The sequence below is a fragment of the Sminthopsis crassicaudata genome, chromosome 5 (genome assembly GCF_048593235.1).
Source record: "Sminthopsis crassicaudata isolate SCR6 chromosome 5, ASM4859323v1, whole genome shotgun sequence".
NCBI lineage: Eukaryota > Metazoa > Chordata > Mammalia > Dasyuromorphia > Dasyuridae > Sminthopsis > Sminthopsis crassicaudata.
In genome coordinates, this window is record NC_133621.1 from 93,400,316 (window position 1) to 93,421,518 (window position 21,203).

The 21,203-nt window shown below is 34.9% G+C and overlaps 1 protein-coding gene across 1 annotated transcript in view; it reads right to left on the bottom strand.

Annotated features, from left to right (window-relative positions):
- CNTNAP2 (contactin associated protein 2) overlaps positions 1–21,203 on the bottom strand; it is a 2,674,182-nt gene that overhangs the window by 461,005 nt on the left and 2,191,974 nt on the right. The window contains exon 15 of the mRNA XM_074267631.1: positions 10,069–10,196. Within this exon, the coding sequence (XP_074123732.1) occupies positions 10,069–10,196 (128 nt within the window). The remainder of the gene's footprint in view (positions 1–10,068; positions 10,197–21,203) is intronic.

Consider the following 21,203-nt stretch of genomic DNA (forward strand, 5'->3'; position numbering starts at 1 on the left):
ATAGATCAGTGTAATTCTCTTATCCTTGCAATGCTGAGCACATTGAAGAACAAATAGCAGGTGTTCAATTAAACATTTTTTAATTTAACTGAATTTCTGTAACTCAATTCACAAGATAACAGCAGTTAGATAAATGATCCTGGAATGAATCAACCAAGTTCTGAATCAGATAATTTTATTTAAACATTTTTGTGATGTACTGAAAAATATAACAATCACCAATATATACTATATCCACAATGCCATTGCTTTTTTTATATAGGATGTTCTTCTTTTGAAGAACTCTCAAACATCATAGGACATGGAGGTGGAAGGGATCATAGAAAGCCATCCCATATACCTTATTCATTCTACAGATGAAGAAAATGAGTCTTCAAAGAATGGAATGATTTTTTAAAAGTCTCATCAATCAGTAAGTTGCAGAGATGAGAGCTAAATCTAAATGATGAATATCAACCTGATATTTTAGCCATTTACAATGGAAGCAATACTAAAAAAAATTAAAATGATCTCATTTCAGGAAATAATCGATGGAATCAATTTCATAAAGGAGAAGTAGATATTCTGCAAAACAAGTACAGGTTTTAAGGCTAACAACTCTTATACTCACAAGAAAGTGAATTTTCAGAGTTGGGTCACCAAATATAGTTAATGGAGTCCTGGGTTAAAATAACTTTGTGCCTGAGGCACAACTTTGAAGTCACAAACCAAAAAAGATTTGTTCCCATTTTCTACAAATTGCTGCTTTTCTAATTGGGAATGACCTCAGACATGCCCTAGAATGCTCGGCCCCATGGTACGAATCAGTTTTGGCTGTGGCACTCTAATATTATGCTTTCTACTCATCCTTAAGGTTCCTGCTGCTTTGCAGCTGTTCAGGTGCCTGTAGAAGTTGAAGTGGGACTCTAGCATTAAATAAAAGGAATCCAGGTTAATGGTTCCCCTCCCATAAATCTCTTTGCTTTTTTCTTTTATACCATCAACCAAAAAACATCCAAAGCTGAGAAAAGTAAAGGTAGCAATTAAAAGTAAGCAACTTTCTGCTCTCAAAATCCCAATCCCTGCTGTTGTGAATTATCTATAGGGTTTTCCAGATGGCTGGTATCACAGTAGGGTGTAAAATTGAGTCTTCTAATATTATATTATTGCTTCTCTCACAGATTATTAAAAGGGGCCAAGACTAGAGATCCATTTCAAAGCTTTCTCTTTGTGGTTCAATAGCTTTCTTGATTATTGAACCTTGCCAAAAATAAATGCTTATGTTTAAAAAAGATCTTGGATTCACTGCTTTAAAATTATGCAGGATTTACAAAATGTCTTGCCAAAATCTCATTTTATAGATGAAGAAATTGAAATTCGGAGAAGTTAAATGACTTTTGTAGTGTCACACGAGTAGTAAGAGAGAAACAATCTTTGAACTCAAGGCCTCTGATTACAAATCTAGAGTTCTTTATAATCTATGATGTCACTTCATAAATGTTTTAGTGTGTTCTCTTCAGAGAAGCTTACATGTCCCTTTCATTTTTCTAAACTTAAATTTTTTCACTAGTTGTATTAGATAATAACATTTACCAATTTCTCAATAAGCACTTATTACCTTCCCAGGCACTGTACTTTCCAGTAAGGATAAAGATTCAAAGAATGAAACAATTTTCCTCTCAAAGATCTTATAAGATGAGGGGAAGGTGTGTTTGATTCTATTCTGATGCCACAACATGATTTAAAAGCGATCCTTGCTTCTCAAAGGCTATCACTATATCAGCAAAGCACCAGCTCTAGTTCTACTATGCTGGAAAGGCCTCCAGCAATTTTAATCATGAACTGTTTATATGTTGCCTGGATGCTTTTGGAGGGTCTCATCAACAGACTGATTGCATTATAATGGATCTTTTGGTCAAGGAAACTCTTATGAACTATTGCATAATATTAGATGGTCAGTAAGCTCCATCAGTGAATGGAGTACCTATAGTGACAAAAGCTACATATTCTTTGCATTGAAATTAAGCTACATAATCTACAATTTATCTTCTAGTTTGTAAAGTTTAAGAGTCTCTGAGTTTTCATCTCCTGTTTTTGGCTTTAACTGGGGGCTATAGCTGAGGTCAGAAAGCCTCTGGCAAAGTTCTAATACTCTTCGGAACAGGGCCTTAGATACAGTGTAGATGTATGTACCAAGGTCTATCAGGTTTGATAATTGATTGTATTCTCAAGGAATGGATACTCACTTATTATTTGGGGCTGTAACTACCAAGCTGGACCTAGAGGTAAGTTCAGTTCAAAATCTGGGGACCCAGATCTCAAGAATGAGCTCACAACTGTCACTCTTTCCCCTTCCATTCTCAAGTGTTTTATGTTTTCAAAGGAAATACTGGCCCATTACCAACAGTTATCATCACAGTTCCCTGTAACATTAAAAACCAACTGGTATCAATGGCTAGACAATTTGTACTTCATAAAGCATTTAGAACCAAAGCCTCTTTCTCCAACTTTCTCTTCTCTTATCCTTATATTTAGCAAACTCAGTCCTATCTCTTCCCTATGCATTTTCTTATCAGACTTTCTTTTCCACAATACCTTCTAGAAGAACCTACAGAACATTAAAATGCTTCTTTATCTTTAATATCTTATCACACTTTCCTTTACAGAAACGTGGTCCTCTGGGAAAGTTTGCAACCCTAAAAGGCCTTTCCAATATTGTACCTTCTCTCAAGTCCTTGAACATTCAGAAGAAATGAGGTGCCATATTCTTTGTTCCTCAATGCTTATTCTAGACCCTCCATCTGTCACTATAACTCTTTTATTTCCTCTTTTGAGGTTCATCCCAACTATCTATGTGACTTCATTTGGATCCTTGTTGTTATTATCTACCTACTTATTTTCTTTCTGAATTTCAGAACCTGGTTCAGAATCTTCTTTTATACTATAATCCCCATTGTCATATGGGAACATTTCATGATGCATTACATAGTGATATCTTCTCAGCAATAAAATATAGACTGGTTGCCTAGTTCCTAAATTCCCAGGAAGAGAACCAATTTGAGAATTTGTCAGACAGGCATTGCTGGAAAAAAGGTATATCTATTGGAAGGTTATTTAGTTGTTTCAGAATTTGGGACCCTATTTTTCAAGTTTTCTTGGCAAAGACACAGGAATGGTTTGTCATTTCTCTCTTTTTTATAGATACGGAAATGATGCAGAGTTAAGTGACTTATCCAGGGTCACATAACTAGTAAGTGTTTGAGACTGGATTTGAACGCAGATCTTCCTGACTCCAGGTTGTGTGCTTTATCCAATTTACTATCTAGCTACTTTAGTGGAAAAGTAGTAAACAGCTACAAGTTAAGTATGATTTCTAGGTTGGCAGCCAAAAGGAGCCATCACATCTCTAAAGCTTGCTGCTCATAGAGATAAATCATTTAACTTTCCTCAGTTTCAGTTTCCTATTTTGGAAAAGGAAGAGTGTGGACTAGATGACTGTAAAGTCCTTTCTAAATTTAGCATGATCAAATTATGGTCTATTAAAAAACAAAACAAAACAAAAAAACCCCCAAAAAACCCCTCCCCTTTTCTCCTCCTTTAAGACTAATCCTACATCTTCTGGGAGATGAAATAAGGGCTGGCTGTTGTTACCAGCACATTAAAATTATGAATAGTTTTATTCTTATTTTAATTTCACAAATAAGCTAATCCCTTTTATCCCCCATCATATGTGAGAAAATGGGTAGAATGTTAACTCTTTAAGGTGAAGGACGACTTCACTTTTTTCTTTGTGACTCTAGGACTTAACACAATACTTGGCATACCAAAGGTGTTTTAGAAAATGATTGATTGTGATTAAATTCCCAAAGCAAATTATTCTGGTATGGTTTGGATGCATATAGAATTCCCCTTTCCTTTCTTTAGTCTTTCTACATCGTGTTTTATCTGTGACCTTTGAATCAATCTTCCTTGAACTGCTTTGATAGATTTTTTATACTTTGCCTTTTCGAATCACCTCAAAAATCCTGAGTAATGGAATTTGCATATTGATAACTCTGTGAAACTAGGATTTTGTCTACTGGTGCTTTTCAGTCAAGGAAAATTTCTTTCATAGCCTTTTGTAGTTTTTCTAACTGTGGGTATTCCCCCTTTACAATCTTTCTATTGATAATCTCAACTCTCATGAGTTTAATTTTCTTCTCCATGTCCCTAGATCATTACATCCAAACCCTTATTTCTTCTTTGAGCTTTAGTCTCAAGTCACCAACTGCCTATTAGACATTTCAAAGTAGATGTCATAAAAACAATATGTCTAAAATGTAATTCAATATCTTTCCATTTGAATCCTTTCTTTTTATAATGTCCTTATTTTTGTGGAATTGCATTGTGCACTGCATTTGTGCTTCGGCCTTCTAGCCTCCCAGCTTCATGATCTTGACATTATACTGAACTCTTCATTCTTCCTCACAAAATATTTCAACACCTTTCCACTTAGACTTAACAACTTTTGCAGGTCTTCATTACCTCCCACCTGAGTTATTACAAGAACCTCTTAATTTGTGTCTTTCTACTCCAGTCTATCCTATTATATATATGTGTGTGTGTAAATATATATATATATATATATGGATATGGATATATATGTGTGTGTGTATATACAATAGGATATATATATATCTATAAAATAGGATATATATATATATATACTATTGTATATATATACACACATATATACATATAAACACACACACCCATGCGCATATATATACACATGCACACACACACATACATATTATTGCCAAGGTAATTTTCTGTGATCTCATATCTGACCATAGGATTTTCACATTTAACCACCTCCAATGACTTTCCATATCTTCTGGAATGAAATAAATTCTTTTTTTTTTTTTTTTTTTTTTTTTTTTTACATTTTAAAGCTTTTCCTGGCACATAGTAGGCATTTAATAATTTTTGATATAGTTTTGACTATTTTCCTGACCTAATTCTATTCAACTTTGTTTAAAAATGCTTGCTTTCTAAAACTGTTTTCTAGGCATGTCTCCCAATCAGTTGTCAATGAACCAGAATCTTTGCTTATTTTAATTCAAGTTGGTTCTCCAAGGCTCCCACAGACAGATAATGTACTGATAGAAATGAATCATACTTTGGAGACTAAAGCTGCAACCTGTCATGTATTACTTTTCTATAGCTACTGAATATTTACTATTTGAAATTATTAGCTGTCAGAATTAAGCTGAGAAGTAAGGAAAACAGAGGGTGCAACTTTTTGATAAAACTTTTTACAAATATATCTATATTTAATTTTTTAAAAATCGGCTCCCTATAATGTACTGGTAGTTCTTTTGTGATTAGTAAAATTCCACATATTGGAGTCAGGGTTTACAATTTCTATTCCAAGGTAAGACACTGAGAGTACAATCCTCAAACCTTATCTAGAGTCCATTGTGCCTTCTTCCAGCTCTGATAGTTGTGGTCACCTGATTTCCTTAATAGCAAAAGAATCCATGTGAAAGCTCAATACATTTGAGCTTACCTAGGTCTTGTAAGAATGTTATATTTCTGGGCAAATCAGACTACCTCATCCTCCAAATAGCTCTTTTGTTTATTATTTGATAAGTATGTTTTGTCTAAGAAGGGACTTCGTATTTCACCTGACTTTTTATCTCTACTAACCTTCCACAGCTAGCCCTGCTTTCAGTTTCATTTAGATTTGAGGTTTCCATTTGAACCTGTTTGCAAAGAAAAGGCAAGGGCACGCTGATGTCACAATGCTATATGGGAAGTGCAGCGGACCTGAGTGGAACTCACTGATTTGCCTCAGCATTTTGATTATAAGGGTCCATGGGTTCAGATGAATCAAACTAAAAATGAAACTCAGCAGGCATGATGAAATCAACCGAAACCACTGAAACGGTTGGGCAGAGCCCCCCAAATTGTTTCATTCTTCAGGACTCTAGGACAGAATTGGGGTCTTAAATCACTATACTATGGCTTCTGTAGTCTCTTATACATCTGAACTATAGAAAGAATCATTTCTAACTAGAATTTTTCCTTTTACTGTCAATTTGGACACCAGAGGCTTAGTTAAATAATATCAAGGAAAGTTAACCCCAGAAACAACAAAATGTCCTGCCACACTTTGAAAAGTATTCATGAGACCATCCTTGTGAGGTGTGAGGAAGGATAAGGGAAAAGAAAAGAATAAGCATTTATAAACCTTCTTTGTGTCAGGCACTATACTTAGTGCTTTTGACAAATATTTTCTGTGACCCTCCTGCTACTTAGGTGGTGTTTAGTATCCCCATTTTACCTGAGGAAAGTGAGGCAAATCTACATAATTAATAAGTGTCAGAAGCTTCCTAACTCCAGCCTCACCACTCTATCCACTCTGCCAAATGACAGAATGTAAGTTGTTAGAGCTAGAAGGAATCTTAAAATTATTTGTCATTAAACTAAATTCCTGAGACAGTGACCAAAAGCATAAATCTGGACCATACAAGAGCTAGGACTACAATGAAGGTTTTTAACCCATACCAATATCTCCTTCCTATACACAAATTTACTTGGGATTAAAGAGGACTTTTGTCCACTTTGTGTTTTAATGCTGTTTTCTTTCAGCACAGAAGCTTCCTATTATGTCTAAGATTAAACCCCTTAATTGGATTTTAAGGTCTTCTTAACCTGGAGCTTTCCTAATTTTGAATACATACTTTTCTTCTACATATTCTGCTGATCTTGTGACGCTTGTCTCCTTGCCAGGCTCCTGGCAAGATACTCCATCTCTAAACCCAAAACACTTTCACTGACTGCCACTTGTAACTGGAATTCTCTCTCCTCATCATCTCTACCTTCTAACTTTTTTGTCTTCCTTCAGTTCTCAGCCAAAGAATCCTTTCTCAGTTGTCTTTAATGCAAATGCCTTTCTGCTAAAATTATTTCCAATTTATCCTGTGTGTGTGTGTGTGTGTGTGTGTATATTTTTTTACACAGTGATATATTGCCTTTCTTCACTAGATCATGAGCTTCTGCAGAATGGATTATTTTCTGCCTTTCTTTGTATATTTACCACACTGCTTGGTACATATTAAGTGATTCTTATATGCTATTGACCAACTGGTATCTTCTAAAGGGAAAAGAGTTTAGGGTGTGTTGAGTAGAAAAAGAAGAATGGCCTTAATTTTTAAAAGTGTATTTGTCTGTGCATATACACATTTCTATTTATGTAGATATACAAATGTGTGTCACAAAATATATGTGCTATTCATATCTTCAAGAATAGTAATGCAGAACTTTAGAATTATTCAATTTTCATTAGGAACTTGTTAGATAATAATCATCTGTTTAGAAGCTAATCTCAAAACTAGAAAATATATATGAGAAACCTGCTGGTTTACGATATCAATATACACTGAATGTGGCATAATTATAAAGCAATGAAACTAGTGACTATATGCCATGTGCAAAATCCATCTCAGCCCTTTATAGCCACATGATCCAGATATGTCTAACTCTATGAAGTGTGTATTCATCACATTTTCACCTTGGACAAAGGTATCTTCCAAATGAATATGAATTTAATTTACAGTTCAATTACGCTTGGTATTTGTAAAGGCCATACTTTGCTTTTATTTATTTGGTTAGTAGACTATTTTTTTCCCCCCTGAATGAACCCTTTCTCTCAAGAAATAGTTCCTAGTACTGGCCTTAGTATGCAAAGGTGATATTATATGCTTGCAAAAGTACAACTTCTGTTCTAATCATGTAAATTTTAAAATTTACCTTTTGTCTTATTCAAAAAACCAGGGGTAAAGTAAACCATAGGTGAAACTGAGCTGAAAGCTTCCTAATGCTTGAGTTCTATAAATTGATAATTTTGTATGGTCTGTGATTGATGTTATGAATAGCTAAATTGCTCTTAGCAGAAAAAAAAAAAAAAGTTTCCTATCCCTGTATCTAAATGGAAGGAAGGAACAATAGTCTCAAATAGCATCTCTCTCTTTCATTAGGAACTTTTCAAATGAGTTGGAAGATATTTCAGAAGCCAAAGAGTCTAATTAGTATTGGGATTTCTTTTCTGACATCCAATAAATAAGTCATCCAATCATAGCTTCAGTAAGGGATATACTCCACTTCATTCTGGGGCAGGATATTCCATATTTAGACAGATTTAATTATTGGGAAATATCTCCTTATGTCACTTACCTATCTTTGTGTCCCACATCCACAGTAGTGGGTACAAAGTAGGTGCTGGGTCAATGTTTATTAATAAAGTAATTAATTAATTTTACCATTCTGTACTTTGGGACCAAATAGAAGTAGTCAAATTTCTTTTTTATATTTTAACCATTCAAGGACTTAAAGATTCCAACTAGGAGCTCCCCAAGTCTTTTCTTCAATCAAAATATTGGCAGTTTCATGAACTGTTCATCATACAGAACTTTAACAGAACTGAAGACCATACTGGTTGCCCTCTCTAGATTGTCTCCAACTTATTATTCTTCCAAAACTGTAGTTCCCAGAAAGGACAATGGAACTTCAGATGTAATCTACCAGGACAGAGTACAGTGGGACTATCACTTTGCTAATCCTGCACTATATATATATGTTTTTTTTTTTTTGTTTTTTTTTTTTGGTTCAGACTAAGGTTGCAATAGTTGGCTTCCAATGCCTCCAGAGCTGACTATTATAAGCTCTCAAATCAATGCCACTCTTTTCCTTGAGAAATCTCTCTGAGCACATATGAAAATATAATACTGAGTCATTCTAACTCTACCATGATTTACAGAAATAGGAATTATGGCCTTTTAAAAAGACTCTTTCTTTTAGGAGGAATCCAGTGAGTAACATAGGAAGCAATCAGTGTCTTATTGACCACAGCTGAGGAAATGGAGAGGCTTGCCTGAGGTCTCTTGGCTAATCATTCATAAAAGAAACAAAGCCTAGATCTCCTGCTGCCTAGTTTAGGGACATGGTTAGGATTTTCTATACCTATAACTCCCAACAGACTTAGTAGGGTCACATGAACCAGTGACACATTTCTGTAATTGCCAATATTGGGGAAGCTTGAAATCAGGATTGCTTGAGTTCTGGAGTTCTGAATTGCACTAAGTCTAGCACCAATATGATAAACCCCTTCAAGATGAAGGTAGGACTAGGATTCTTAAGAGGGAACAAATTGACTCAGACTAGAAGTAGAAGGATCAAGCATCAGTTGACAACTGCATATCTAGCCTAGGCAGTAAGGGAAACCTGGTCTCTTAAAAAAATTGTTTCACAGGTATATGCTGAAGGGAAAAGTATGCTCAGGACCCTCTTTTGGATTCCCTAAAGTAATCCTTGTCATCCTTTCTCTCCTATTGCATATAAAGCACAGTGAAAGGTATCAAAGAACGTTAACTCCTAATGGTAGCCTTAATTAGGCAGGACTTCCATCATTTTAACTCCCATCCCTCCCACTTAGGGCTCAAGAAGGAGCCCCCAATTCCTCTTTGCACTGCTAATCCTGAAAACAGAGACAGTTAAAGAAACAATCTTTGGTTTACAAGGTATCATCAAGTGCTGATGATGATGAAATTTGATAGCAATAATGTCAAACTTTACATGGCCATAATCCAAGTTTGCAATGATACATTAAGCCATAATGCTGCTATTTATACCACCATAAACTTAGTTTATGGTGGTATAAATAGTGCTGCTAATGGTATTAACAGCAGCCCTCAATGGCATCACAGCTGTAGAGTGCTGCATTTATGCTATTAGTACGCCTATTTATATCACCATAAACTAAGGAAGTCAAAGTTGCTACATATACAATACAAGGAAGATTAATAGGCATATTTTATGCCCAAATCTGGGCCCCTGTACTAGAGATTTTATGGCCATAGCCCTATACCCTACATATCTATTCAGTCCTTCATTCTGCTCTGTGAGGGAACTGAGTTATGAGGTTTCTAGCAGAACTCGAGGATAAGAGTATACCCATATTTCAAGGTACCCTGAAAAGCCTAGAAATATAGAGCTGCAAGGCCATAAGAAGAAAGCATTTGCCAAGCAGCTACTTAACCAACTTACGGTCTCCTTGGCAGCGTACTGGACCCACACTCAGTTTGGCTTCAGAACCAGGTCGGTCAATATCGCCAACTACCACCTGGCTGACAGGCAAATGATCTTTGTAGGATAATAAGCCAACATCCTTTCTCCTGAATCAAAAAAACATAAAGAAAAAGAAAAAAGGAAGGAAGGAAGGAAGGAAGGAAGGAAGGAAGGAAGGAAGGAAGGAAGGAAGGAAGGAAGGAAGGAAGGAAGGAAGGAAGGAAGGAAGGAAGGAAGGAAGGAAGGAAGGAAGGAAGGAAGGAAGGAAGGAAGGAAAAAAGGAAGGAAGGAAGGAACGAAGGAACGAAGGAAGGAAAGGAAGGAAAGGGAAAAAAGGAAAAGAAAAAGAAACAAGTTAAAACCATGAGCTGGGTTAACCACATGTATCCCCAAATAATATTCAGTTTCCCAGAGGTTTACTGAGGGATACCAAAGCTCCCTTCTCTTTATATGCTATGCCTGTAGATATTTCATAGGAGTAGAAATAGAGTTGAAAGGAACCTCTAGATTAGCATGTCCCAAAGCATGTTTTTAGAAATGAGGAAATTGAGGTTCATTATGATTTGCTATAGTAATTAATAGTAAAATCAATATTCACGTTGGTTGTTAAGGCTTACAGAGAGCTTTACATATATTATATAATCTTATCTACACTATAATCCTGAGTCAAGTCCTCATATACCCAATTTATAGATAGTCAAAGTGAAGACAAATAGGGGTTTAGTGACTTTCCTAGGGTCACAAATAACTTTTAAATATGTTAGGCAGAATTTGAACTTAAGTTACTGATTCCAAATGCAATATTTTATCTTCTATACCTTGCTGCCTCTTTCTAATTTTCTTAGACGTGATCTTGCAGTCATCAAAAAAGGGAGAGGTAGTAAATCTAATTCTGAAAATATGCACAAATTTTATTCCTTCTAATATTTTTCAACTTCTTATGTAATCACCTTGCTATAAAACAATAAACCACGAAGCTCAAAGACACATGAACAGAGTTGGGCATTGTAATAACAAAACTGAACTAATTGGATGCATACTCAGGCATGAAAATTAAATAAATGAAGCTATCCTTACTTGCACAATATGAAACTGAGAACTCTGGGGAATCTCCTGAGAAAGGTAGTGGCCAAGGAGATTAGGAGGTTTCTCTGGGAATCTCAAGGTGCTCAGAGCTGAACCATATCTCGAATATGTTTTATTCTCACTGCTTTTCTGGTAAGTGGATATCTCATTATCTCCTCTAGACAGAGAAGAGCAGACAGTGGACTTCTGCAATAGATTGTACCAAAAATACAGTCCCTTTTGTTCTCCCCCACGCTCCATTTCCATTTTTTTTTTTTTAATCTACAAGGTGCTTAATTCTTCCTTCTCTTTCTTAAACTCATAGAAAGCTTCCTACTTCACTATCTAACTTGCATAGTTCCCCATATCCCTATCTACTAAGGCTTATTTATCTATCAGTAGATTAGACCACCCCAATCCTCCATCATAGACTTCTTAGAAGGATCTTAGAGTCTATTTGTACCCTTATCCCTACATCAAGTGAATTAAGAACACAATTTTTGGTCAGCTTGCCCTGGTTGCAAAAGTCACTAGTTTCACCACTTGATTTTAAATGAAACTCTTCTGCCTATCTACCTCCTTCCAACCCCTTCCCCATGCTCCAAATTTTCACATAGTACTTTCTAAAATTGTTAGACAGGGAGAAGAAAGGAGAAAGGATAAAAGTCAGTTATAGTGAGCCAAATTTGGAGGATATTTTTCAGAAGTGGGTCTTGTTGGAGTCGCCTAAGATGTTATTACTTGTGTAAAGGCTGTTTTTGTTTTTGTTTTGGTTTTTGTTTTTATTTTTGTTTTTGTTTTTCCCTGCAGTTGCATGTATAGCTTAATAATAACATCTAGTGTTAAGCACCTGAGGTTGGATTTGCATATAAGCCTATCCATTATGCTGCCTAGCAATTAAGTCTCTTATAAGAAATTTTCTAAAAATAATCAAACAATAAAAATCTTGAAAGTTACATATCTACATGTCTATATCTATTTGCATCTGCTTTTTTGTACCTAGCTAAATTTGGAATTATACATAAAATAGGCATTATGAAAGACAATGATATTTGTAGAGAAACAATGGACTTTCATATGGTGCCATAAAGTTTAAAAAAGCACTTGAATAAATTATCTTATTTGATCTTCAAAACAATCTTCTAAGAAACATACTACCAGCACTACAATCCCCTCTTATAGATGAGGAAACAGGTTCAGAGAGGGTGAAGTGAGTTGTTCAAAGTCATGTGGCTAGTAAGTGGCTGAGTTAGTGTTTGAACCCAAATTTTCATAACTCCAAGTCCAACAGTCTAGCCACTGTGTAACACTACCTGTCATAGAGAAAAGGAATTTCAATTTCAATTGAAAGAAGGAGAAATTAAGGAATAATATGACTAAGAGATTTACCTCACATTTTTTGGTGGGTACATGGTAAGGTGGGAAATGTTTGGGAGTAGAGAACTCGGGTTTCTTTTTTCCAAGGCCTAAATTCAGAGAGTCCATTCGCCATCCTGATGACTTTCTAAAATGGCCATGAAATCACACTGTCACCCATGCCAGATTATATAAGAAATCCAGTTATAGCCAATGGGAATTAGCCTGTGTGTCTCAAATAAACTTCTTGCTTCTATGTTGCCTCATTGGCATTTCTTCTATTATTCACTTTTAGAATAAAAAAAGGGGTGTTTCAAACAAATTAGAGCTGGGATCAAGTAGGAACCAATTGGGATAATTTATTGACTACTTCTTTCTATAAGATTGTGGAACATCATCCTTTTATTATGTACTTATATTCCTTCTAATATTTTTCAACTTTTTATGTAATCACTTTGCTATATAAACAAACCATGAAGCTCAATGACACGTGGGCAACCTGGGCATTGAAATAATTTAAAACTGAACTAATTGGATGCATATTCAGGCATAAATACTAAATAAATACAGTTACCATACCAAATAATACCAAACTCAGAACTCTGGGGTATCTTCTGAGAAAGGTAATAGTCAAGGAAATTAGGAAACTTCTCTGGGAATCTCAAGGTGTTCTTCAGGAAGAAAAACAACCAACCAACAAAAACTTCATAGTTCTGATGATATATCTACTTTAAGCTTTAGAGTTTGCCAATTCTGAGTATTAAGATCAATACCTTTTTACATAGATTTTAAGAGAAAGAGAAAAGATATTGATTACTGATCCAGACTTTATTGCTGGTTGCCTGTAAAAACTGATAATAGTTTCCAGTTACCTAACAATAAATCTCTACTATCTTTTTATTTGTTTGTTTGGTTTGACTTCTTTCAAAGCTCGGTTAATGTGCCAATTTTTAAGGGAAGTTCTTTTATATGCCCTCAGCAACCACAGCACCATAGATTAAGAGCTATAAGCAATCTGAGAGATCATCTAGTTCAATCCCCCTTTTTACATTTGAAGATAATGAGGGTCAGAGAGATTAAATGATTTGCCTAACACAGTATAGTATTAATAACATTTCCCCTTTCCAAGCTCTTTGGTATAACTAAGAGTCTTGTTTTTCCTCACATGGGATACTCAATTGCCTCTCTCCATCCTGTGATTGGTCTTCCATTCCTGGAATGCACTTATTCTTCACCTCTATCTTGTAGAGTCCTTTACTTCTTTTAATCAGTCAGTCAAGAAGCATTTATTAAGTGCCTAATCTGTTCTAGTCACTATAATAGGTACATAAATAAAAAATATGAAGCAGTTATAAAGGGGTTTACATTCTAAGTTTCTTCTATTAATAACCATTTATTATTGGGAAAATCTAAGATTTTATACCTTTTTATTTCCTCATTCAGAATTCAACCTCTTGAAGTTTATTTAGTCAATATCTGAAGGACATTGCTGATAATGAGATTGAAGTAGTTTTCCCTCCATCTTGTTCATACTATCCAAATTAGGAAGTCCATTGTGCTCCACTCAGGCTTGATTAGAGGATAAATTTTTTTGGCCAGATTGTCTAGGGTTGAGGGAAACTTAGGAGCTAAAGTAACATAATCGAAGTTGAGTGCCCCAGACCCTCATTAGAATATATCCTCTTCTTATAATATTAACTCTTCTCATTAATTGTTAATCAATCAGAATTGATTGTCACCTGTTAGAAATACCTACTCTTCCAAGGGCATATGCTCATCAAAAAACTGTCATGATTGGTATTTGGTTTAATAGAGATTAATTGCTGGCCATAATTAATAAAATGTCTCAAATTTTTGTCTCAACCTTTTTTTCTCACACACATATGCAGCATAAATATAAAATGACTAAATATACAATATAGTAAATACAACGTAGTTTGAGATAAAGGGTACTACTAGTAGGTGAAGGCATCAGGAAAAGTTCCAAATAGAAAGTGGTCCCTGAAAAGGATTTTATGAGGCAGAGGTGAATTGGGAAGTGTATTTCAGGCTTCAGGGACTACCAGCACAAAAATAAGACAGGATCAAGAATCACATTTTGATGAACCTTTTTTCTAATTCTCTCTCAAGCTGCTTGTGCCCTCCCTACCTCTCCTCCCTCAAGACTAATGATTTTGTCACTTGTAAAAATAAACACTATGTTACCAATAGGATACAAGCTCCTAGAGAGGGAAGACTATTTTCTTTTAAATTCTGTATCATATACATCTCTCACAGTACTTAACATTCCATAGCTACTTAATAAATGCTTGTGGACTGATTGATAAATATACAGATCTTCAGTCAAATAAATCTTCCTTGATAGCAGGAATTTTTTTCAATTGTCTTTATAGCCTCCACCTCTAGAAAAGTGTCTTATACACAGAATGAGCATAATAAAGGCTAATTGGATTAGATTTGAAGGCCATCAAGCCAAGACCTTTTCAGAGATATCAGAGCTTGCTATCACTTACAAAAATGAGTCTCAATCTGATGGCAGGGAATTTCCAATCTATTCCCTAGTAGCAATCAGGGTACTCAGAAACTGGTCCAAGTGACTTTTAATCACCTAATTAATGAGTATAGAAAAAAGAAGGTTTGAATTTAGCCATGCTAACTCTGTCTATTCTCTATCCACTATGTAACACTGTTTCAAGGTTCCTGTACTTTGGAGCAGAAGTGTCAAACTTGTAAGTCAGTCTTCAACTGTAACCACACTCTTGAATGTGGCCAGAACTGATTAAAATATAACTTGGAAATGTTTAACAAAATAAAGAGGTAAAGCAACATAGAAACATATTAATTTGTGGATTTCCAAATCAATGTGGGCCCCAGGAGCACAGTTCTCATTTGACTCCACTGGTCACATAACATGGGAGTGGTAAACTCTTAAGATTTTAATGGCAATGAAAGCAGTGTGGCATTGTGAAAAGAGCAATGGTTCCTTGTTTTAAATCGTAACTCTGACATTTTGAGATGGTGGGTAAGTCATTAACCTTCCCTGAGACATCAGTTTTCCCATTGGTAAAGTGAGGGCACTGGGATAGATGGCTGCTGAGATCCCTTCCAATTCTAAATTTATGATCCTATCCATACTTGCTTTTGTTTATATCAAAGGAAAGGGAGGAAATCACTTAAGAGTCAAATACAAAATTTTAACATGGCAATTTCTTTATTCTTTATTCTAGAAGGAAATATATCTGTGAGACTAAATTTGTAGATGGCAATAAATTGACCTAGTATTGGAATAACTTCTTATTTATTCTAATAGTGCTACAGAGCCATACTAAATAAGACCTTCTCTTGCCTCATCAACTCTAGAAAGGTGTGGAATAAGGTTATTGCAAAATACAGTTCCTTAGAAGAATATTTTAATTACCTCCCCCTATTTTTCAGTGTTATAATTCTGTGCAATAAAGAAAAGTGATCTTTATTAAAGTTGTAGTCTTTTCAGTTCCCCTGCCCTTGCTACCACCATCAGTTTTGCCAATAAACTAATCCAGGAGTGATGCTCTCTAAACTAAACTTGTTTTCAGTCCAGTCCCTACTATTACCATGTAGGGGAACAGTTTTTGTGTAAATGTGACCTCAAAAATATGCTGCCTTTGTTTCCTCAGTAGCTAATGCTACTGAAAATCTTGACAAAAAATACTTTCCAAATCAAAATTGTTGGTATGGTCAGATGAATCAACAACAAAAGGAGATAAAGATTTTACCAACTGAAATAATAGGAAAAAAAGATGAATGACCATAGTTTTTGCCTCTGTACTTTAAGGAAAATTTAGCCTTTCATTTCATTAGCTAAAACCCTCTATTAGAGTATGAGAAAAGTCCTTGTTTTTCTATTTGTAGCCCAAGAATTCAGCCAAATGCTTTGCATGTAATAAGTTGGTAGTAAGTGCTTTTATTTATTCATTCATTTTCAGGCACAAGTCAAAGAAATCAAAAATATTCATAAAGCTGTTAAGATAATAAGAAATGACAAGCAAGGTGATTTCAGAAAAACCTGTAAAGACTTACATCAACTGACACATAGTGAAGTAAATGGAACCTGGAAAACATTGTATACAGTAATAGTAATATAGTTTTACAAAGAACTGTGAATAACTTAGTGATTCTAAGTAATACAATGATCCAAGGTAATGCCAAAAGACTTATGATGAAGCAAACCATCTGCCTTCAGAGAAAGAATTGATACTGACAATACAGATTGAAACATGTTATTTTTCATTTTAATTAATTTTTTTTCTTTTATTTGAGTCTTCTTGTACAAAATGGTTAACTTGAAAATGTTTTATATAATTGCACTTGTATAACCTGTATCTGATTACTCTCAGGAAGAGAGATAAGAAGAGAGACAGACACAGAATTTAGAACTCAGAACTTTAAATGTTTAAAAATTGGGAAACAAGATACTGAGCTAATTATATCTGTTTCTTAGCATATAAAAACCTAGAAATAGAAGGGACTCTAAGAGTAATAGCTACAACATTGTAGTACCCATGGGTTACTAGAATCAGGAAGATGAGTTCAAAGAAGACCCGAGATATTATGTGATGCTGGACAAGCCACTTAACTTCCATTTGTCTTAACCTACTAGAAAAAGAAATGGCAAACCACTCCAGGATCTTTGCCAGGAAAACCCCATGGATTATGTGGTCCCTGCAATCACAAAGATTTAGGTAGGATTCATAGACATTCAGGAGGTATTTTACATTGCAGCAGGAAAATCTGAATTCCAAATCCGGCTTCAGACAGTTACTTGCTATAAGATCAGCAGGAAATAACTTATCCTCTCTTATCAGCTCACTTTCCTTATCTATAAGATGGGAATAAGAACACCACCTAACTTTTAGGGGTGTTTTGAGCATCAAGAGCAATACTATGTGTAAAATGCTTTCTAAACTTAAGGTACTTTATACATATTAACTATTATTAATAATAATTACTACCATTAATTACTACACTACCACTACTCCTACTACTTTTACAATACTACTGCTATAACTGCTGCTGCTACTACTCCTACCACCACTACCACCAAATACTACTATTTTGTTGTTTACTTATTTTAGTTTTGTTTAGTTCTTCATGATCCCATTTAGAGTTTTCTTGACAAAGATACTAGAATGGTTTGCCATTTGCTTACTCTACTACTCTTATTAATACTACTCTTACTACCACTACCACTACACCACTTAATAAATGGAGGCTCAGAAATTTAAGAGATTTGTCTTAAGTTGGCCCAGTTAATGTCTAAATCCAGACATGAAGCCAAGTCTTTAGACTAAATCTATACATAACAGAGAACATCCAGTTCTACATCTACTGTTGATATATTCTATGTGTGCATTTGGAATACACCCTACTGTTTGTCACTCTTCTGAGTTATCTTTCTTCTTTTCACCATTGAGACTAAAGGAAACTTTGTTCTGAGGATTTCTCTTCTCTAATTTTGCTTTGTAATTTGCTTCTCTCCTACTTTCCTAAGGAAGGTCTGTCTGGATTCGCTTTTATCTTCCTGCCTTTGCTTTTGTTGTCCTGCTGAGAAGTCAAACAAATCTCCAGTTTTGTCTTGTTCTCAGCTTTCTCAGTAGGAAAAAAAAGAACCTAGATACACAATTCCCTTCCTCCCCCTAAGTCAACAACATATAAAACCCACAAAATTTCAGCAATCACAGCCTTCTTTTCTGCCTGTTAGTTTTCATGAAAGCAACTACTGCACAGAGTTTGGACCACAATTCTATCAAGAAGAACAAATGGCCTAACATAGTACTTCCAAAAATCCTGTAAAAGCCCTTGTCTGAATGTTTAAGGTGATAGTATAATTTTGTGGAACTAAGTACAAAGCACTGCCTTTCTAGTACAACTTTAATGCTTTCACTATGTCTGCAAAGAAATTATCCATAGGGAATTGTTCAGGAAGAGATCTCTTTTTCTCTGAGAAGACATTGAAAATTTGTTAGTGATTTTTCCTCAAAATGGTTGTAATCATTTTTTCAAGTATTGCCTGTCTTTCAATTTCTATATAGTTTTTAAAAAGAAATACAAAAAAAATTTTCCAATAAATATATGAATTGAAGAGACAATTCATTCTTACTGTTACTTTTAGGGTTGCTATAAATTCATAAGTATGGAAGGAAAGCCCTCATTTTATAGAACAGTAACCTGAACTCTTGAGGATAGGACTTCTGGGAAAAGTGATCTTTTAACACCAAACTCTCACTTTTACCATGGAAATATATTTAAAATTATAATATAAGTAAAAGGGATATGTGATTCAATTTACCAAAATTCAATCTGAAAAATACATTTCAATGATTTATCTATTGCATAAAGGAAGGCATGCTTGGATCCAAAGAAGCAAATTACCATTTTAAAAAGTAATAACAGACAGTGACTTACTGCTGAAAAGCTGATATCTCATTCTTCTTGAGAAAGTAGGGAAAATTATAAAACACATTTATGAACCAATCCTTGGAAAAAGTGTTAAATAAGGAACAATTTTTCTCCCTGTATCCTCTCCCCTTTTGTTCTTATGATGTTGCCTTTCCTTCTTCCCTTTCCTCTGTCTGCCAGGTTAGGCTCTCAATGCTATCTCCTTTCTACTCTTTCCTTGGGATCATACCCAGCTGCTCAAAAAGGACCCTAAAGATTCATTCAAGATAGATTATTATTAATGTTGTTATCAGTCCTGTTCTCATCTTATACTCAGTGGAATTCAGATAGAAAAGGGAAGAGAATAAGTGGTTATCTGATTTTTGATGTTTAATGTCTAGCAGACTACTGGATTAAAAGATAAAATGACTTTTTAAAAACTGAATCTAAGTGATGGAACATACTCATTTGGCCTCATTTTTCAGTGTAAGTCCAATAGTAAACACAATGATAAGGATTGAACTTTTTCCTCTTCCCATATAGTTTTGATTTCTTCTGCTAGGTCTCTAGATTTTGAAAATTGTTTGTTTTGTAGAGCTTAGAAATTATGAGTATTCAGTATAGTGACATTCACTAGTGGTGGTGTTTTTAGATTTCTATGACTGATAATGTTTGGGCAACTTTGAACAACAATTTTGTATCTGATAATGCTCTGGTTACAATACAATTTTTTTTGTGTATGTGTACAATTTTTAAGGAAATATAGGGTTTGAATATAAAGTACAGGAATTTATGAAGGAGAGTGAGCTTTGGTGGATAATTTGAATGGTGATTATTTTTCAAAGTATTCAGATAGATTTTTATATATTCAGATAGATTTTTATAACCTATAGTAATATATTGCACGGTTTCTATTTTAACTCCTCTAAAGTAGGAAACAATGGCCAGAACTGGAGAAAGGGCAGAGCCAAGATGATACAGAAAAGCCAAGAAATTGCTTGAGCTCTCCCCAGTTATCCTTAGAAACAACATTACATCAAGTATCTAAATCATTTTGGAGTTACAGAATCTATAAAAAGACAGAGCATAAAAATTTTCCAGCTTAAGATAACTCAGTAGGACTTCAGAAAAGGTTTGTCTCATTTGGGTAAAGGGGAGCATAGCCCAATGCAGACAGTATTTGAGCAAGCCAGTGGGTAGCCACAGCAAAAATCAGCAACATAGGCAAGTCAATCCTGACTCAGCAGGCTACTGGAACAGCAGGTTAGCAGTGAAGCTTCTACCCTTAGTACAGAAGACCAACTGCTAGCTCCAGAAGCCCAACACAACAGATGCTACTAGACTAGGCCACCTCAGCACAGTGGGCAAACTGACAGCAGATAAAGCTGAAGCTCAGAAAGCTAGTAGTGAACAGGTTGCTGGTCTCCAGAACAAGAAATTTGGGACAGTGTCCCCTGTGCTTGAGTAGAATAAAACTTTGAAAAACTGAGCAAAAACAAAAACAAAAATAAGCCCCGAGCATATAAAGCTATTGTGGCAATAGAGAAGATCAAAATACAAACACAGAAATGGACATTAATATCAAAAATATACCGTGAAGCCTCAAAGAGAATATTAATTGCTCCTAAGTCCAAAAAGCCCTCTTAGAAGAGCTCAAAAATAATTTTAGAAATCAGTAAGAGAGGCAAAAGAATAATTTGTTAAAGAAATGAGAGATATGCAGGAAAATTATGAAAAAAGTGTCAACAGCTTAGAAAAGAAAGCATCAAAATTTGCTGAAGAAAATAACTCCTTAAAAAACAGAATTAGCAAAATTGGAAATTTTTTTTTTTTATTAAAGAAAATGGGGGCAGCTAGGTGGCACAGTGGATAGAGCACCAGCCCTGAATTCAGGAGGACCGGAGTTCAAATGTGGTCTCAGACACTTAACACTTCCTAGCTGTGTGACCCTGGGCAAGTCATTTAAGCCCAGCCTCAGGGGGGGAAAAAAAAAAAAGAAAAGAAAAGAAAAGAAAATGATACCTTTAAAAGTAGAATTAGCCAAATAGAAAAGGAGGTATAAAACCCAACTGTAGCAAATAATCCTTTAATATTAGAACTGAGCAAATAGAAGATAGGGACTCTATGAGACATCAAGAATTAGTCAAACACACTCAAAAGGCTGCAAAAAATAAAAGAAAATGTAATATACCTCATTAGAAAAACAACTGATCTGGAAAATAGATCGAGAAGTAATTTAAGAATTGTTGGACTCCCTAAAGTCCAAGATCAAACAA